The sequence below is a fragment of the Electrona antarctica genome, assembly GCF_951216825.1.
Source record: "Electrona antarctica genome assembly, chromosome: 7".
In the NCBI taxonomy this organism is placed as follows: domain Eukaryota; kingdom Metazoa; phylum Chordata; class Actinopteri; order Myctophiformes; family Myctophidae; genus Electrona; species Electrona antarctica.
The window spans coordinates 21,640,790-21,657,518 of NC_136812.1; the positions used below are offsets into that span (position 1 = coordinate 21,640,790).

At 42.3% G+C, this 16,729-nt stretch overlaps 1 protein-coding gene across 2 annotated transcripts in view; it reads left to right on the top strand.

Annotated features, from left to right (window-relative positions):
• The window catches only part of lrrc7 (leucine rich repeat containing 7), a gene marked incomplete at its 3' end in the record, with an annotated part of 56,646 nt that overhangs the window by 18,885 nt on the left and 21,032 nt on the right, over positions 1-16,729 (top strand). For both annotated transcript variants that reach the window (XM_079506112.1, XM_079506111.1), the window contains 9 exons: positions 140-255; positions 1,211-1,280; positions 2,861-2,960; positions 3,484-3,608; positions 7,236-7,454; positions 8,435-8,554; positions 11,599-11,710; positions 13,002-13,239; positions 15,876-16,391. In XM_079506112.1, coding sequence (XP_079362238.1) covers positions 140-255; positions 1,211-1,280; positions 2,861-2,960; positions 3,484-3,608; positions 7,236-7,454; positions 8,435-8,554; positions 11,599-11,710; positions 13,002-13,239; positions 15,876-16,391 — 1,616 coding nt within the window. The remainder of the gene's footprint in view (positions 1-139; positions 256-1,210; positions 1,281-2,860; positions 2,961-3,483; positions 3,609-7,235; positions 7,455-8,434; positions 8,555-11,598; positions 11,711-13,001; positions 13,240-15,875; positions 16,392-16,729) is intronic.

The following is a 16,729-nucleotide window of genomic DNA, read 5'->3' on the forward strand; positions in this document are numbered from 1 at the left end:
CACACACACACACACACACACACACACACACACACACACACACACACACATGCCACAGAAGTGAAGGGGAAATAACTGAAAACCTGCAGTGACAACTACAGCGCTGTGTAGTGTAATTCACTGTATTGTTGTGTTTCAGATTGGTAACTGTAGGAATGTGACGGTGATGTCACTACGTTCCAATAAACTGGAGTTTCTGCCCGATGAGATCGGACAGATGACTAAACTACGGGTCCTCAACCTTAGTGATAACAGGTAGGCCTACAAATACACTTGAATAAGCACGCACGCACGCACGCACGCACGCACGCACGCACGCACGCACGCACGCACGCACGCACGCACGCACGCACGCACGCACGCACGCACGCACGCACGCACGCACGCACACACACACACACACACACACACACACACACACACACACACACACACACACACACACACACACACACACACACACATTTTGTTCATGAGAAATCCTGATTGCAGACAGTCCCCTTGAGACTCTCACCAAAGCATTTCTCTCCCTGCATGTCTGTCTCTAATGGGAATACTGTAGCAATATTTTGTAAACACTTCTCATATTAGTAAAAACGAATTCATTAACAGTGCCAGTTAACACCTTGATGGCCCGGACCTATTTAATCCATTAATAAAATGTGCCCATCATTTATAGCGCCCGGACCACTTTTACCGGGGCACCGGAAGTTGTTGTGAATGTCTGTGTAGCAGCTAACAATAGCCACACCACTCTAGAGTCGATCGACAACAATGGGAGGTAAGAATAAATCTATCGCAACTAGCGACTGGACCGCGAAGCGCCGTCTAACACAGGATCTTTTTCAGAATTAGACGGGATGATTTAGATCGCGAGTTATGAACGTTTTAAGATTTTCGTTTTCGTCCGCTAAACAGGCAGGGAACATTTTCGATGACGTGTCACTGTTGTGCAACACCGAGGATTGGGCAACAAGCGCTCCTAGGCTGTGGAGCGATGCGATCGGTTTTGATATCATTAATCTCCGTCCCGATTATCAATCTCCAGACAGTGGTCTGACTCTGTGCTCATGGTTTACTGTTACCATAGGAATGGGTGAGTGTGTTTCCATGGTGACGGGCTGTTCTGTGGGTGGGTGGTAGAGAAAGACTGCTCTACCTTTTCTTTTATTGCTCTCTCTCTCTCTCTCCCTCTTTCTCTCTCTCTCAGATTAAAGAATCTACCATTTACCTTTACCAAGTTGAAGGACTTGGCAGCTCTGTGGCTTTCTGACAATCAGGTACAGTGCTGTTCCCTCCCACGAGCTCACTCAGGGAGTCAGGGACCAGTGTATTGAAGCAACACACAAAAACGCGTTATTCCATTATTCTTAATACATAAAGCAGCATCTTGTTCGTGACATAACACAGATGATAGGATCCAACAGGAAGCATGCACATCTCCAGAGATTCTACAGGTGCTGGTCAAAAATATACGTACAATGAAAAGGAAGGGATGTCCGCACACTGTTTCACTGCTCCCAGGGAAATGTCTTTATTGGTACAACGTTTCGACCCGTGTGGGTCTTCGTCAGGTATACCAGACGAAGACCCACACGGGTCGAAACGTTGTTCTTCGTCAGGTATACCTGACGAAGACCCACACGGGTCGAAACGTTGTACAATTGGAACTGGTACACTATAAAATGTAAGTGATACATGGGTACTCTCTTCTGATTGGCTAAAATTGGCAACCCACCTTTAAAATGTATTTTGCGTTTATTAACCGTTTCCCCGCCAGGATTAATTAATAACATGCCAGGATATTGCACGGGTTCAACCCTTTTTTTGAAGATCCAACACACGGCGACCAGATGTTGTGTCAGCTTAATGGTGTGTGTTGACTCTCGAACGGTTGTTATTGTTTGCCTGGACGATGGGAAGCAGTGGCCGGCGCCATTACAGCAACCGCTAGGCTCCGTGCAATAAGTGCCGTTTTGACCAGAAATGCCGCCTGGGAGGGGGATTGAAAGCGATTGAAAGTCTAAGCTAACAACAGATAGCCATCCGAAGCTAATGTGAGTAGTATTTCCACTAGAGCGAAACACATTTATACAACTGAATAAACGTAGCTACGTATTTTGGCAGCGTCGCTTCCCGACAAATAACGCAGACTACGTTTTTTAGCGGGGAAAAGGTTAAATTGCAGGAGTAGGCAGGTAGACCCCTCTCAGTCTCTGCTGCAATGATCACCATAGAATCAGAATATAGAACCCTTTTTGTTTTAACCAAAAAATATCACTAACCCTTTAATTAAGTTATCACTCAGGAGAATGTAGTGTGTAAACTGGAGCACTTACATTGCAATCACTGCTTCATTCATAAATATAACATGTCTAGTCATAACTAGTCAACTGTTTTTAATCTTTACATGTATGACCCTTGTCAGTGGTGGAAATTAACTATTTCATTTACTTAAGTACTGTACTTAAGTACCATTTTGAGGTCTTTTGTACTTTACTTGAGTATTTCCAATACTTATACTATACTTATTTTAATTACTAGTTACTTTGTAACTAGTAACGCATAATGCGACGCATTGTGAGCTTGTATATTGATTTTAGTTTTTTCAAATTATTTTTTGTATACATCTGAAAACTTGAAATGGGACATTCTGCATAATCAGTACTTTTACTTTTGGTATTTTAAGTATATTTTGATGCCAACCCTTTGTACCTTTACTCAAGTACATTTTGAATTTGGGACTTTTACTTGTAACGGAGTATTTCTATATTGCAGTATTGATACTTTTACATAAGTAAAACATTTGCGTACTGTTTCCACCACGTGCCTGTCACTACTAACATGCCTGCTCATACAGTCCAAGGCTCTAATCCCGCTGCAAACAGAAGCTCACCCAGAAACCAAACAACGGGTCCTCACCAACTACATGTTTCCCCAGCAACCTCGGCACGATGAGGGTATCTACAACCATTCTGTGTGTGTGTGTGTGTGTGTGTGTGTGTGTGTGTGTGTGTGTGTGTGTGTGTGTGTGTGTGTGTGTGTGTGTGTGTGTGTGTGTGTGTGTGTGTGTGTGTGTGTGTGTGTGTGTGTGTGTGTGTGTGTGTGCGCGTGCGCGTGCGCGTGCACATGTAAAACGGTTCATAACCATGTTATTTTTTAATCCTCAATATCTGTGTGTAATTTCCTCAAATTATCGCCCCTGTCGGGTGGAAACAACTGTTATCTTTTCAGGATTCAAATTCAAAAATATGTAGCAGATCTGCTCCTTTTGATGCTGCCTGTAGTATGATCAAGGAGGGCGTTAAATTATGAAAAACAACCAAAACGTTGGAATATGGAGATGAGCGGTTTCTGCCCCACAGCAGCCTCATACTTTTAACACTACCATACTGTATATGTGTGTGTAACGTCCCAAAGCGATACTTTACATTATTACATGACATTATTACTCTTTGTGTGCGTGTGCGTGTGTTTCAATAGATTACCAGTCGGACAGTGACAGTTTTAATCCAACGCTCTGGGAGGAGCAGCGACAGCAGAGGATGACTGTGGCCTTCGACTTTGACGAGAAGAAGGAGGAGGAGGATACCTCTGGGAAAGTCAAGGTCAGCCCTCTCTCTCTCTCTCTGTTTCTCTCTCTGTTTCTCTCTCTGTTTCTCTCTCTCTCTCTCTCTCTCTCTCTCTCTCTCTCTTTTCTATAGGTCGTCAGAGGTCAGAATTATCTCCGTAAATTGAACATAATTTGAATGTCTCTTGAGTGTGTAAATCGTTGCTGTCAGGCAGAAATCTCCATATAACGGTAGGCCCTACTATTAACCGTTTGTGTTTTTTTGGTAAATGAATGCCCTACGTGATCACCCTAAAGCGTCACACAAAGGCATCAAAGGTAGCAGCTCCACAAGCTCCAAACGCTGCTCTTTTGAGCTTGTTGATCTGATACTATTGCTGTTTTTGAATTTGAATCCTGAAAAGTAACAGTTTTGGACATATGAGGTTTCCACCTGACAGAGACCATATACTTTATATAATAAGCTGTCAACATTTTTTAAACTTTATTGTGTCGATAGCCTACATATTCAAACAAATACATAGTCATTTGATACATTTACTGTTATTTAATCATATTTTACACTTTTGTTTGTGTGTGCGCGTGTGTGTGTGTGTGTGTGTGTGTGTGTGTGTGTGTGTGTTTGTGTGTGTGTGTGTGTGTGTGTGTGTGTGCATACATGTGATCCTTCACCCATACAGAAAGGAAAAAAGAAAAGAGGAAAAAAAGGAGCCTATACATAAACAAAAAAAGAGCTGTCAAAGTTAATGCGTTAATAACGCTTTAACGTGGCGAACATGGCAACTGCAGCATGCATTAATAACGCATTAACAAAATGCTATTCTATCGCCACTAATTATTTTATTGCCATTAACACAAACAAATGAATAAATAAATACATTTACATTTGGCCCACGCATAGTTTAGGACACAGCACTCTCTATGCCCATGAGCATGTGCAGTGGCATGTAACCACAGACTCATAACTTGTAGATTTGTTAGGTTGTAGTAGAAAACTATAACTAGCCAGGGCAGTTCTGCTGTTGTTTTCCGTTTAGAAGAATGTGTGACTGTGTCACATAATGCATACAGTGGATAAGGATGCCTATTTATTTTATAATGTATATGTTGTGGCTCACAATAGGCTACGTAACTTCTTAGCACAGTGTGCTAGTATAGCTGCTATAATGCTAGTCCTAGCGAGAGCAAAATGTGTGATCGTGTGTTGCTGCATACAATATATGCTGTGGAATTCCATGGCCGTAGTATACGATTACGATTAGAATACCAACCCTAACCCACAACTCATTCGTACTGAAATATACCACATCTATTTCTAAGCAAAATTCCTACTAGTAGATTGGTATGTGACAAGAAGGTTACAATATCCTACATTGAATCCTAGTTCTCGCTTTCCATTGTTTTTTGTCCACTTTATTTGTTCATTTTGTATCATCCTGTTTGAAGTCCATCATTTCAAAATTAATGTTCTAGTGAACCTTTATAAGTATAAAGGTGGACACTACATCATTGTGTGAGTACTCATATTACTAAGGTTAAATTGAGCAGATCATTATACCAACCTATACCCGACACACATACGTGTAATTGAGGGCGTGGCTGAGTCCGACATTGTCTTGGAGGTGCAAACAACACAGGTATAAACATTGAGTCTGTGGGACAGATCGTATACGCCAGTGGTTCCCAAACCTTCTAGCTCGAGACCCAAAAAAGAAACTAGACATTTGTCCGAGACCCAAACTAGTGAAAATGGCAGATCTACAAGCTTTGCGCCGCATTGTGAGCCTGTAGATAAGCTATTTTTTGCTACTTAACATTCATTTGTTCTAACATTTGTTATTCTAATTTATGGAATTTTAGATTTTTCTTTGATTTCTTCATGAAATTACTGAAAAATAATTGATTAGTTTCTATTTAGTTTTTACGTTTAGCTTTTTTTGGGAATGTTTTTTGAAAATGTTTTGAAATAATGATAATTAAAAGCTAAATGTAGGAAACAAAAAATAAAGGGACCCATAAAAATGTCTGCAACCCACAAATTGGTCCCCACCCACTGTTTGGGAACCAGTGGTATACAGTTTGAGATATCTTTATTTTCTCGTATACAGTGAGATATTTTCTGTCCAAAAAAGTATCGTAGTGTAGGGACCTGCAACATGAAACATGACGACAGAGATCTTGATCAAATGTGATAAATACCTATACTTGTTTGCATCTCCAACACGATCACGTGTGGTCGATTCCCTTCCCCTGTTCGCACGTACTATGGCATGATGTCACCAAAGCTAAAAGTATCTGCTGCAGCCTGTTTGTATGCTAACGCAGTACCTTCTGAGGGTTTCTGGACAATATTTGTCACTGTTTTGGATTGTTAATGGAGTTCGAATAATAAACATACATTTGCATAAAGCAAGCAGATTTTGTCCACTCCCATGTTGATAAGAGTATTAAACACTTGACAAATATCCCTTTGAGGTACATTTTGAACAGAATTTGCGATTAATCTTGATTAACCTCGGATGCCAGCCTTGCTTTGTCTGAAAGAAAGCCTGGGGAACATTGAAATGAAAAGTGGATAGAAGGTGGCGGGGCTGCTGACAGTATGAGCAGGAGCTGTTCTAGCGGGAGAGGGGCTCAACCAGGTGTGCACATCAATAGAGTCCACATTAAACTACTCAATGAAACAAACATGGCGAGTCTTGGGGACTGCAGCATTTAACATTATGCCAACAAAAGCTGTTAAGTGTTGTGTTTGTTTATTCGAGGTGTGTCAGAAAAGTAACAGGACTGTGGCTGCCACGCTCATGACTCAATGATAATTGAGTAACCGCTTATGTCACTGTGTTGCGCAACATCTCACCACTATTCTGCTAACATTGTTTACTTCTCTCACTCAGTGCTTCTGTTCCATTTCTTTCACGAACGCGCAACGAACAGCTCTCTCATTACCAACGATGTTGTTGTGCCATCATAGTGAAGATTAAATGAATCTGTCAGTAAATGAGTTAAACAGGAATTTCAAATTGATTCTTTGCATGCTTGTGCCACCTCCAGTTGTGTGACGGAGGGTAACAGTGGTGCAATTACACAAGCACAGAGTGAGAGAAGTGAACAATATTATAACAGAATAGTGTTGAGATGTAATAAGCGGTTACTCAATTAGCATTAGCATGGAGTCATGAGCGTGGCTGCCACACCACAGGCATGTTATTTTTCTGACATAACCTCAAGCAATATATTCATACATTTCTCTTCCAATTTAGCTGATAGATAGAAATTCCGGTCCCGTCACCACTCAATCACAGTGGAGCCACACCCCAGCGAGTGAGCTGTTCGCTCATTCTATCCACTGTTTCAAATGAGTTTCTCCAGACTTCCATTCAGAGTGGAGCGAGATTGGAGGGCTGGCTACGCACGACTAAAGCCCAGTCCCCACCAATGATTCGTAATGCAACAAATTGCAACAGAATCCTGCAACGGGACAATTCAGACACCGTATTGCAACATTATGTTGCACCGCTAATCATTGGTGTGAACTGGACTTAAATCGTGATTAACTATGGAAAATCATAAGATTAATCACAATTAATATATAGTTTGACAGCACTAATATATATTGTGTGTACACACACACACACATATATATACACATATGTTTATGTAGGTGGAGATTAACCTGAAGCGCTACCCTACACCCTACCCCGAGGACCTGAAGAACATGGTGAAGTCGGTTCAAAGCCTCGTGGGTAAGGGTGTGCACAGTGGACATGCACATCAGCACCAGCTGAGCACAGGCACTGCCACCTCGGCAGGCACCAACATGGAGCACACACACCTCAGCAAGGAGCCCTACGAACCACCGTGGCCCCTGCCGCCCAAAGAGGTAGGATACACTGTCACACGTTCCCACATAGTTGCAATGCATGTCCTTGTTTACCAAGTTGATCGTATGTTTTCTACCAAACTAGCAAGTATAAAATATTTGGATGAAAATTGACCTGATTTTGAAATATCAAACTCAAGCAGCAGATGTAGAACTGTGCTTGTTAGTACACTAATAGTAGAATGCCATGTTATCTGTATTCAAGAGTAGTAATGTATGATGCAGCTACAGTGTTAAAGGGCCTAGCCTAGAACATGACATTTCACTAGACTTTGCTCATTTTGGAGGTTTGTTGATGTAAGTATGCGCCTTCTACCAATACTAAGATTCACTTTTTGAAAATAATGGAATCACTTCCTTCCTGGACTACAAAGTCACACCTCCACGCAGCCTCCCCCTCTCCACAAGGAGGGGAAGTGCACTAAAGCATTATGGGCATTGTAGGAATTCAGCAATCCAGTCAAACCCTAGTCAAACACACAGACATCATTATTTTTCTGGCCATAGGGTACAAATTTCAAATTGTGCTCCTGTTATCTACTACAAATACCATTAACATTGAGGGACTGCAGTTGTGACTGCAAATGTCCCTTTAACACAAAGAAATACTCAAGCATGATTTTATCGGATTATATTGGTTCACCGATCTGAGTGCCAGGGTAAATTACAAAGGAACTTTATGCAGAACAACCAGTCAATCAAACAAACACAAATAACTGAAACAGGAGCAATCATGGTTAAAAATGTTATGGAACATTCCTTTGAACTGACCGAATGATGGCAGGGAGCTCAGTTTTAAAGAATGTTGGAGTTCATTCCAAGATGTTGGGCTGCTGACAGAGAAAGCTGTCTTGCCCAGCTCTGTCTGAGCATGAGGAACCTTGAGCATTAAGAACCAACTAGAGCGGGTCTGATAGGTAATAATATAATTTATAAATTATTCATGTATAGACATGTATATATATGTGCATGTGTGCTAGGTGACCGACAGAGACCTGCAGGACTTTGCTCAGACCCAGCTAATGGATCAGGGATCAATCCATAACTCTGGCATCGACATTCCCAAGCGAAAGGATAAGGAAGAGACGGAGAGCTCTGAGGTCAGAACCGTGCATTTACAGGTGCACACGCACAGACACGCATGCACACACACACACACACACACACACACACACACACACACACACACACACACACACACACACACACTGTACATCTTTTTAGCATTCTGTGGTTATCACACTTTACTATAGGTAGAAGACACCTAGATTGAGATCTCGAAAGAGCAGTAGCTAATATTCACGCCAATCATACTTTAGGACTACAGAGTGTATTTATAACTTTATTATCAATTCATTGGTTTCAACAAACATTTAGTTAACACATCTATAAATGGCTTATCTGCACAGACTGCCTGGTTTTAGATAAGTATGGTAACAGATTAATTGAGCTATTAAAGACAGTGAAAAGTGTCTATCATAACCAATTATAGTAGTCTTAATTGACAGATGTTAGTGTCAGGTATGGCTTAGTGGCATAGATTATATGCTGGTGGCATAGATTTTAAACCTGAAATAGATATAGAAACACAAGAATATACATTTGTTACATTCCCATATACGTTCTAATCATTTGTATTTAACAGAGATAGTAGGCAGAGTATAAAACAGTAATTACCAGTTCCCCATCCGAGTCTCTCTTCTCCATTCCTGGAGAGGTATGGATTCATTCCTTGGTTGCTGAATCTAACCTACTAAAACTGGCGCAAGGCCATTTAAAACCTCTGTTTCCTTAGACCTGCCCTGTTGGGCAGGTTCACATCAGCTAACATTCAATTGGCTGCTGAGCACCATGGCCTTACTATTGGTTGAAAGACCAGGAAGTATTACAACTGACATGTGCTTTGACAGTGGAGACAATGAGGTGCTATCTCTCTCCATCTATACAGTCTAGAGGAAATAGTGGTCCTGTTGTTGACTTCAGCTATTCATGGCAGTTTGCCCCCTCTCTTATTTAGGGTTTTAACACATTAGTCATGTACATTCCTTTTAGCATTGGGATTACATATCCACCTTTAGATAAATGCAGACATAATGTTTTATAGTTGGACACAGTCATTGGGTTAGTAATGCTGACTAGTGGCTCTTGTTTACCCAAGTGGTGGCTCTTATCAGAGCTCCCCCGCTGTGCTCTGGCCTGTTTCTGACATTCCCTTTCGCTTGAGAGGGAGATGGAGGTGTCTCATTTCACACCTTCCTGTTACCTTAGCCTGCTTTGGGGTGAAAGGCTCTCCGAACTTTAGTTATAGTACTAAGAATTATTGAAGTTTACACAGTGTACTGTTTTACGCTGGAGTTACTTTTGTTTGTACATGTAGTACAAGGCCTGTGGTTACATCAGGCTTTTTACCATCTATGCTTGAGACTTTTGAGTCTGAAGCTGTGGCGTCTATTAACCGTGCTTTGAACTATTTAGTTACAAGGCTATTTTAGTTACAAGGCTACTGGTTTAAAATTGTACATCTTTTTAGCATTCTGTGGTTATCACACTTTACTATAGGTAGAAGACACCTAGATTGAGATCTCGAAAGAGCAGTAGCTAATATTCACGCCAATCATACTTTAGGACTACAGAGTGTATTTATAACTTTATTATCAATTCATTGGTTTCAACAAACATTTAGTTAACACATCTATAAATGGCTTATCTGCACAGACTGCCTGGTTTTAGATAAGTATGGTAACAGATTAATTGAGCTATTAAAGACAGTGAAAAGTGTCTATCATAACCAATTATAGTAGTCTTAATTGACAGATGTTTCTGTCAGGTATGGCTTAGTGGCATAGATTATATGCTGGTGGCATAGATTTTAAACTTGAAATAGATATAGAAACACAAGAATATACATTTGTTACATTCCCATATACGTTCTAATCATTTGTATTTAACAGAGATAGTAGGCAGAGTATAAAACAGTAATTACCAGTTCCCCATCCGAGTCTCTCTTCTCCATTCCTGGAGAGGTATGGATTCATTCCTTGGTTGCTGAATCTAACCTACTAAAACTGGCGCAAGGCCATTTAAAACCTCTGTTTCCTTAGACCTGCCCTGTTGGGCAGGTTCACATCAGCTAACATTCAATTGGCTGCTGAGCACCATGGCCTTACTATTGGTTGAAAGACCAGGAAGTATTACAACTGACATGTGCTTTGACAGTGGAGACAATGAGGTGCTATCTCTCTCCATCTATACAGTCTAGAGGAAATAGTGGTCCTGTTGTTGACTTCAGCTATTCATGGCAGTTTGCCCCCTCTCTTATTTAGGGTTTTAACACATTAGTCATGTACATTCCTTTTAGCATTGGGATTACATATCCACCTTTAGATAAATGCAGACATAATGTTTTATAGTTGGACACAGTCATTGGGTTAGTAATGCTGACTAGTGGCTCTTGTTTACCCAAGTGGTGGCTCTTATCAGAGCTCCCCCGCTGTGCTCTGGCCTGTTTCTGACATTCCCTTTCGCTTGAGAGGGAGATGGAGGTGTCTCATTTCACACCTTCCTGTTACCTTAGCCTGCTTTGGGGTGAAAGGCTCTCCGAACTTTAGTTATAGTACTAAGAATTATTGAAGTTTACACAGTGCATATTTATTAATAGAAACCAAACGCTGATTACTATATCCAGCGGAACACACACACACACACACACACACACACACACACACACACACACACACACACACACACACACACACACACACACACACACACACACACACACACACACACACACACACACACAGAGAGAGAGAGATTGGAAAATGTCTGAATTATAGGTATAATTCAGGTATATTTTATAAATTAGGTATAATTATGTTAAGGTAAATATACTTCGATTTTCAAGTTTGTAAAATCTCTCCTACAGAATCTGAGCTCAGTCTGCACTATGCTGTCGAGTGTAGTAAATATGGCCTTTTTGTGACATACAGTACCATAAGAAATCCTCATCCAGTCCTCTGCAGCAGTAGATGCAATACTAACTGTACTACTTCTAAAAGAGCTCATATAGTTATATTGTCTGTATCTTTGACTTGAGGTCTTTAAGTTGTCTGGCTTAACAGAATGTGTCTTTGTCTCTCGTCAGGACTCTATGGGTGGATCTCCTAATGACATCCGTATCTCTGACATGAGACCCACCCTGGTGGAGCCGCCCATGTACAAACCTAAAGTGGTGCTGCTGGGCAAAGAAAAGAAAGGTAAAAAAACCCACACACACTTCTGTCGTTCTCGCTCTTTCTCTCTCGCACATACACACGCACGTGCGTGCGTGCACGTGCGCCGTGAGCTAATGTGGTATGATGTAAAGTGCTTGAGGCTCGTTATAAAATTGTCCATTAATTAGTCATGGTAAAGAGACTATTAATGTCAGCACACCACAGAGAGAGTGTGTGTGGGGGAGAGACAGACAGACAGACAGACAGACAGACAGACAGACAGACAGACAGACAGAAAGACAGACTAGTCTCAACAGTATGATAACAAAACATTTTATGCCCCGTTGCAATGAAGCTTTACAAACTATAGGATGCCAGGTCAAAATAAATAATGCTATCTAAATTGCATTTTAACCTTTGCATAAGACTGCAAGGTTATCAAGGCTAGTGCAAGTTCTACGGCAAGTGCTGCGGGCTAAGGAGTTATTTTCACAGTTTGGGAGCCAGAAGGAAGAAGAGTCTGGGACGTGAGGAGCATTGTCCCAGATGTTTTAGGGAAGGTTCTGCAAGCTTCCCAATGTTAGCTTATCTGAGTGAGTGGGTACGGTTAGATCAGGCTTTGAAGATATGGGGGTGCCATACCTTTGGTTGCTCTGTAGGCCAACATCAGTGTTTTGTACACACACGCACACACACACACACGCACACGCACACGCACACGCACAGCAGTGGAAGAAAAGATCTCTGACTTCAGTTAAAGTGATAACAAGATTTATTAAAAAAACACTCAGAACTTAATGAACAGACAGACAAATATATTACAAGAGAATGTGAGCATGTCTCCAGCTTATTTGAATAGTTTCTACCCAGACCTGTGCACGGTCAAAAAAAATATATTTACACTCAGAGGGAATACCAACAAGCACTGATGGAAATAAGGTCCTTCAGGCACTTTTATTTATTTGGCGCTGACAGCATACAAAACAAATATGTACGTGTTTTGACAGACCTCGGTTTAAAAAAATGTGTAACATAACATTAGATTGCAGCTACCTGATAATGTGTGCTAGACAAGCAGACTATGACAGACTACTGTAGATAACAAACAGAGAACACAAAAACAAACAACGCTCCTGTCTTCCTCTCATTTGACTTTCAAGTCGTTAGAGGCAGTATGTATGTAGAGATAATTGTGGAGCCTTCATGTAGAGGTAATTGTTTGAGAGCGAGTTCGAAAGGGCATCACTGTGGTTACATCAAAAGTAAAATTGGGTTCGCTCTCTCTCTCTCTCTCTCTCTCTCTCTCTCTCTCTCTCTCTCTCTCTCTCTCCAGAGTCAACCGATGAAGAGGTGGATAAGCTCCATTGTTTAAACCACAGTGGCTCTTCAGCGACCTATTCAGACTACTCTCCTTCACAGGGCTCCTCCGGCTCCTCCAACCCATCTGCCAACGCACATTCACACTCACATCCACACACACTCTCGCACACGCACACGCACGCACACTCACACACGCCCACTCTGCCGGCCCCCAGCAAGGACCAGGCCCCACAAACACACTGGACCAACAGGTACGCTCGCTCACATGCACGCACACATGTCACACGCACGTACGCACACATGCTCACGCCTCACTCTACCCCCCTCCCATTCTCTCCAACCGTCCATCATCTCATCTGTTATCTCGTCCTCAATCCCTCCCTCCATCCCTCCATCTCCTCTCTTTATCATCCAACCAATCTATCCACTCTTGCTCCCTTCATCACTCTGTCTCTCTCTCTCATCTATCTGTCAGCTGAGTCAAGGTCAGTGGGACTCATTAGAATGCTGCAGAGTTCTCCACAGTTCTCTCTCTCTCTGTGTCTCTCTGGCCTTCGTTTTCTCTCTCCTACTGCGTATAATATATTGCTCCCTCTTCAGATCTCTTACTCTTAGACTTCATCCCATTTCTTGGACTCTCTGTATTTGTACTGTATCTACTGTATCCATATCTCTCTCTCTTTCTCTCTCTCTCTCTCTCTCTCTCTCTCTCTCTCTCTCTCTCTCTCTCTCTCTCTCTCTCTCTCTCTCTCTCTCTCTCTCTCTCTCTCTCTCTCTCTCTCTGTGTGGTCCTTCTTTCGAGAGTTTTGATATAAAAATAATAATTTATCTTCCGATGTTCGCAGTGGTGAAGTATTGGTATCAAGTACCAAAAGTAGAAATTTCACAACTTTTATATACGTTCTAATCATTTGTATTTAACAGAGATAGTTAACAGTATTTCAGATCTACAAGCTCACAATGCATCGCAATCCTCTATTTTCAAATGGCCAAAATGAATATACGGCTTTTAAGTGGTTAGGGTTTTTGATTGATTATTTATTCATTTTCTACCTATCATACATAACCTACCTGTTATGTATGTTTTTAGTAATAATCAAAATCTACAAAGCAACTATTAACTAAAGTTTTCAAATAACTGTAGTGGAGTAAACGTATAATATTCGCCTCTGAGATGTGGTGGAGTAGAAGTAAAAGTACAGAAAAAGAAGGAAAAAAGTACAGCACTATAGTAAATGTACTTAGTTACTTTACACCGCTGGATGTTAGTGCTGTCATTTGGAATATAGGCAGAAGTCTTTGCTGGGTACTACCCAAGAGGAGAATAGCAAGAGGGGCCAACTTTGCATTACTTCCTGTATCTGCGTGAGGTGGGCGGTAACACGTCGGGGGAGAGGCAAACCACGCCTACTATATTTAGGAGATTTGTAGGCTTTGTGTACCACTTTCCCCCCTAGTGGCTGCAATGACGTTCGCCCATCTTCATAAGTAGACCATCTTTGGTAATACTGACATCAGGAGAACTGTTAGCTGGTTGGCTGCTGGGTACTACTGTCATCAGGAGAACTGTTAGCTGGTTGGCTGCTGGGTACTACTGTCATCAGGAGAACTGTTAGCTGGTTGGCTGCTGGGTACTACTGTCATCAGGAGAACTGTTAGCTGGTTGGCTGCTGGGTACTACTGTCATCAGGAGAACTGTTAGCTGGTTGCCTGCTGGGTACTACTGTCATCAGGAGAACTGTTAGCTGGTTGCCTGCTGGGTACTACTGTCATCAGGAGAACTGTTAGCTGGTTGGCTGCTGGGTACTACTGTCATCAGGAGAACTGTTGGCTGCTGGGTACTACTGTCATCAGGAGAACTGTTAGCTGGTTGGCTGCTGGGTACTACTGTCATCAGGAGAACTGTTAGCTGGTTGGTTTTGCTGTCTCTAGCATTACATATTCATTCATTTTCACAATTCTGTTGAATAATCTCAGAAGGCAATGGCAAAAGTCACACTTGTGTGAAGTGAGGGGCACGCACTGTGGCTGCCACATGACGTCAATGTTAACTGCTGTAAACAAACTTGGCTGCCACTCTATGTTAGTTAAAAGTGCTCTAAACACGGTTAGCTCAACCGTCTGGGCATCTAGGCTGGCAAGCCAGCCGGGCAGCGTGCTGCGGGCTCGACTCCCGAGCCCGACGGCCTTTGCCGCGTGTCACTCCCCATCTCTCTCCCCCTTTCCTGTCTAATTACTGTACCCTATCAATAAAGGCAAAAAACGCCAAAATATATATCTTAACAAAAAGGGCTAAACAGCAGTACTCTATATAGTGAGGTTTCACTATAGAGCACCGAAGTCTGACGTCAATATCGGTAGAGGGCGCAAATCCACAGGTTCGTGTACTTTTTATTTGCATTATAATCCCCATAGGGGATTTTAGATTGCCTCATATAAGAACTGTGTTTCATCCCGGCCGCTTCACTCATATAGATATGAAGAATCAACTGACTGAGAGAAAACGATACAGAGACACCTCCCTGACAATAACGCAGAGACAGCTTGTTTATTTTTGGACCGCTTATAGTAGACGATATTAAGATCATCCCATGTTATTCTCCATAGAGAAATTACTTCTGCAAACCAGGGGAATCGAAGGGATGAGCGAGTTATGTCAGGACTTCGGTGCTCTATAGTTCCACACAGAAAAGTCTATGTAGCAAGGAGATCGAGGTTGTCGAATATTACATGTCCTACCCAAGTAATAATGTTCATTGAACGTTTGTCCCCAGAATAGAACAGGGCTGCTAGGGTTCATGTTGTTAAGAGTGTGGCAGTTATTATAACATAATTATTTAATTTACTAAAGTATAATGTTTATATTATATATTTTGTATATTTATAGATTGGCCCAGTCGTTCCCTAAGCCCATCGACTCTAAGCCCCTGCTGTCTCAGAGGGAAACCCCGCCATCAGGAACTCTACAGCAGCGTGGGGACCGACGGCCACTCAGCGAGCCATTCGATTGGTCCGAGGTCCCTCATTATGACAACACTGGCTTTGATGCTGAAGAGTCTCCTCTGGAGACCCCGGTCACTGGCTCGAGTCAGGGAAATCCCCCCCTTGGCTCCAAACCCCGCAGCCAATCACAATCACAATCACATGGGCGTCGGCCACTGCTTAGGCAGGAGCGAATCGTCGGAGTCCCTCTGGAGCTGGACACCAATACACTCCCTTTCCATGGCAATCAGCGCTCGACCCCCGAAAATGAAACCACTGGCTCTGGTCACTCTGGTCAGAACCCCTGGCAGAACTGGACTCGAACCCCCAGTCCATTTGAGGACAGAACCGCCTTCCCATCCAAGCTGGACCTGACGCCTTCATCGAGTCCCAACCCAGACCGCAAGGAGCAGGAAGCAAGGTAACCCAATAGACCTTATGCAGACTCTTGCAAGTAAGATAGGACTTTTCTGTCAATGGCAAATTGCGGCTAGTTGCCACCCTGCCATCTTTTTGTACACCATCGCAATATTGCTTTGATGGTGTTTGACCCCTCCCTGTTTGTAATGTTAGTTGCGACCACAGGTCGCATTTACTATGAAAACGTCCATTTCACGTCAGTCAGTCAGTCACCTATTATCCCCATAGATGGTCTCGTGACATCACGTGACATCATCAGGGATGGAGATCCCTGATGTCATAGTAAATGCGACCTTCTTACTGGTAATAATAACCAGTAAGACGGTAAGACCCCCTCAG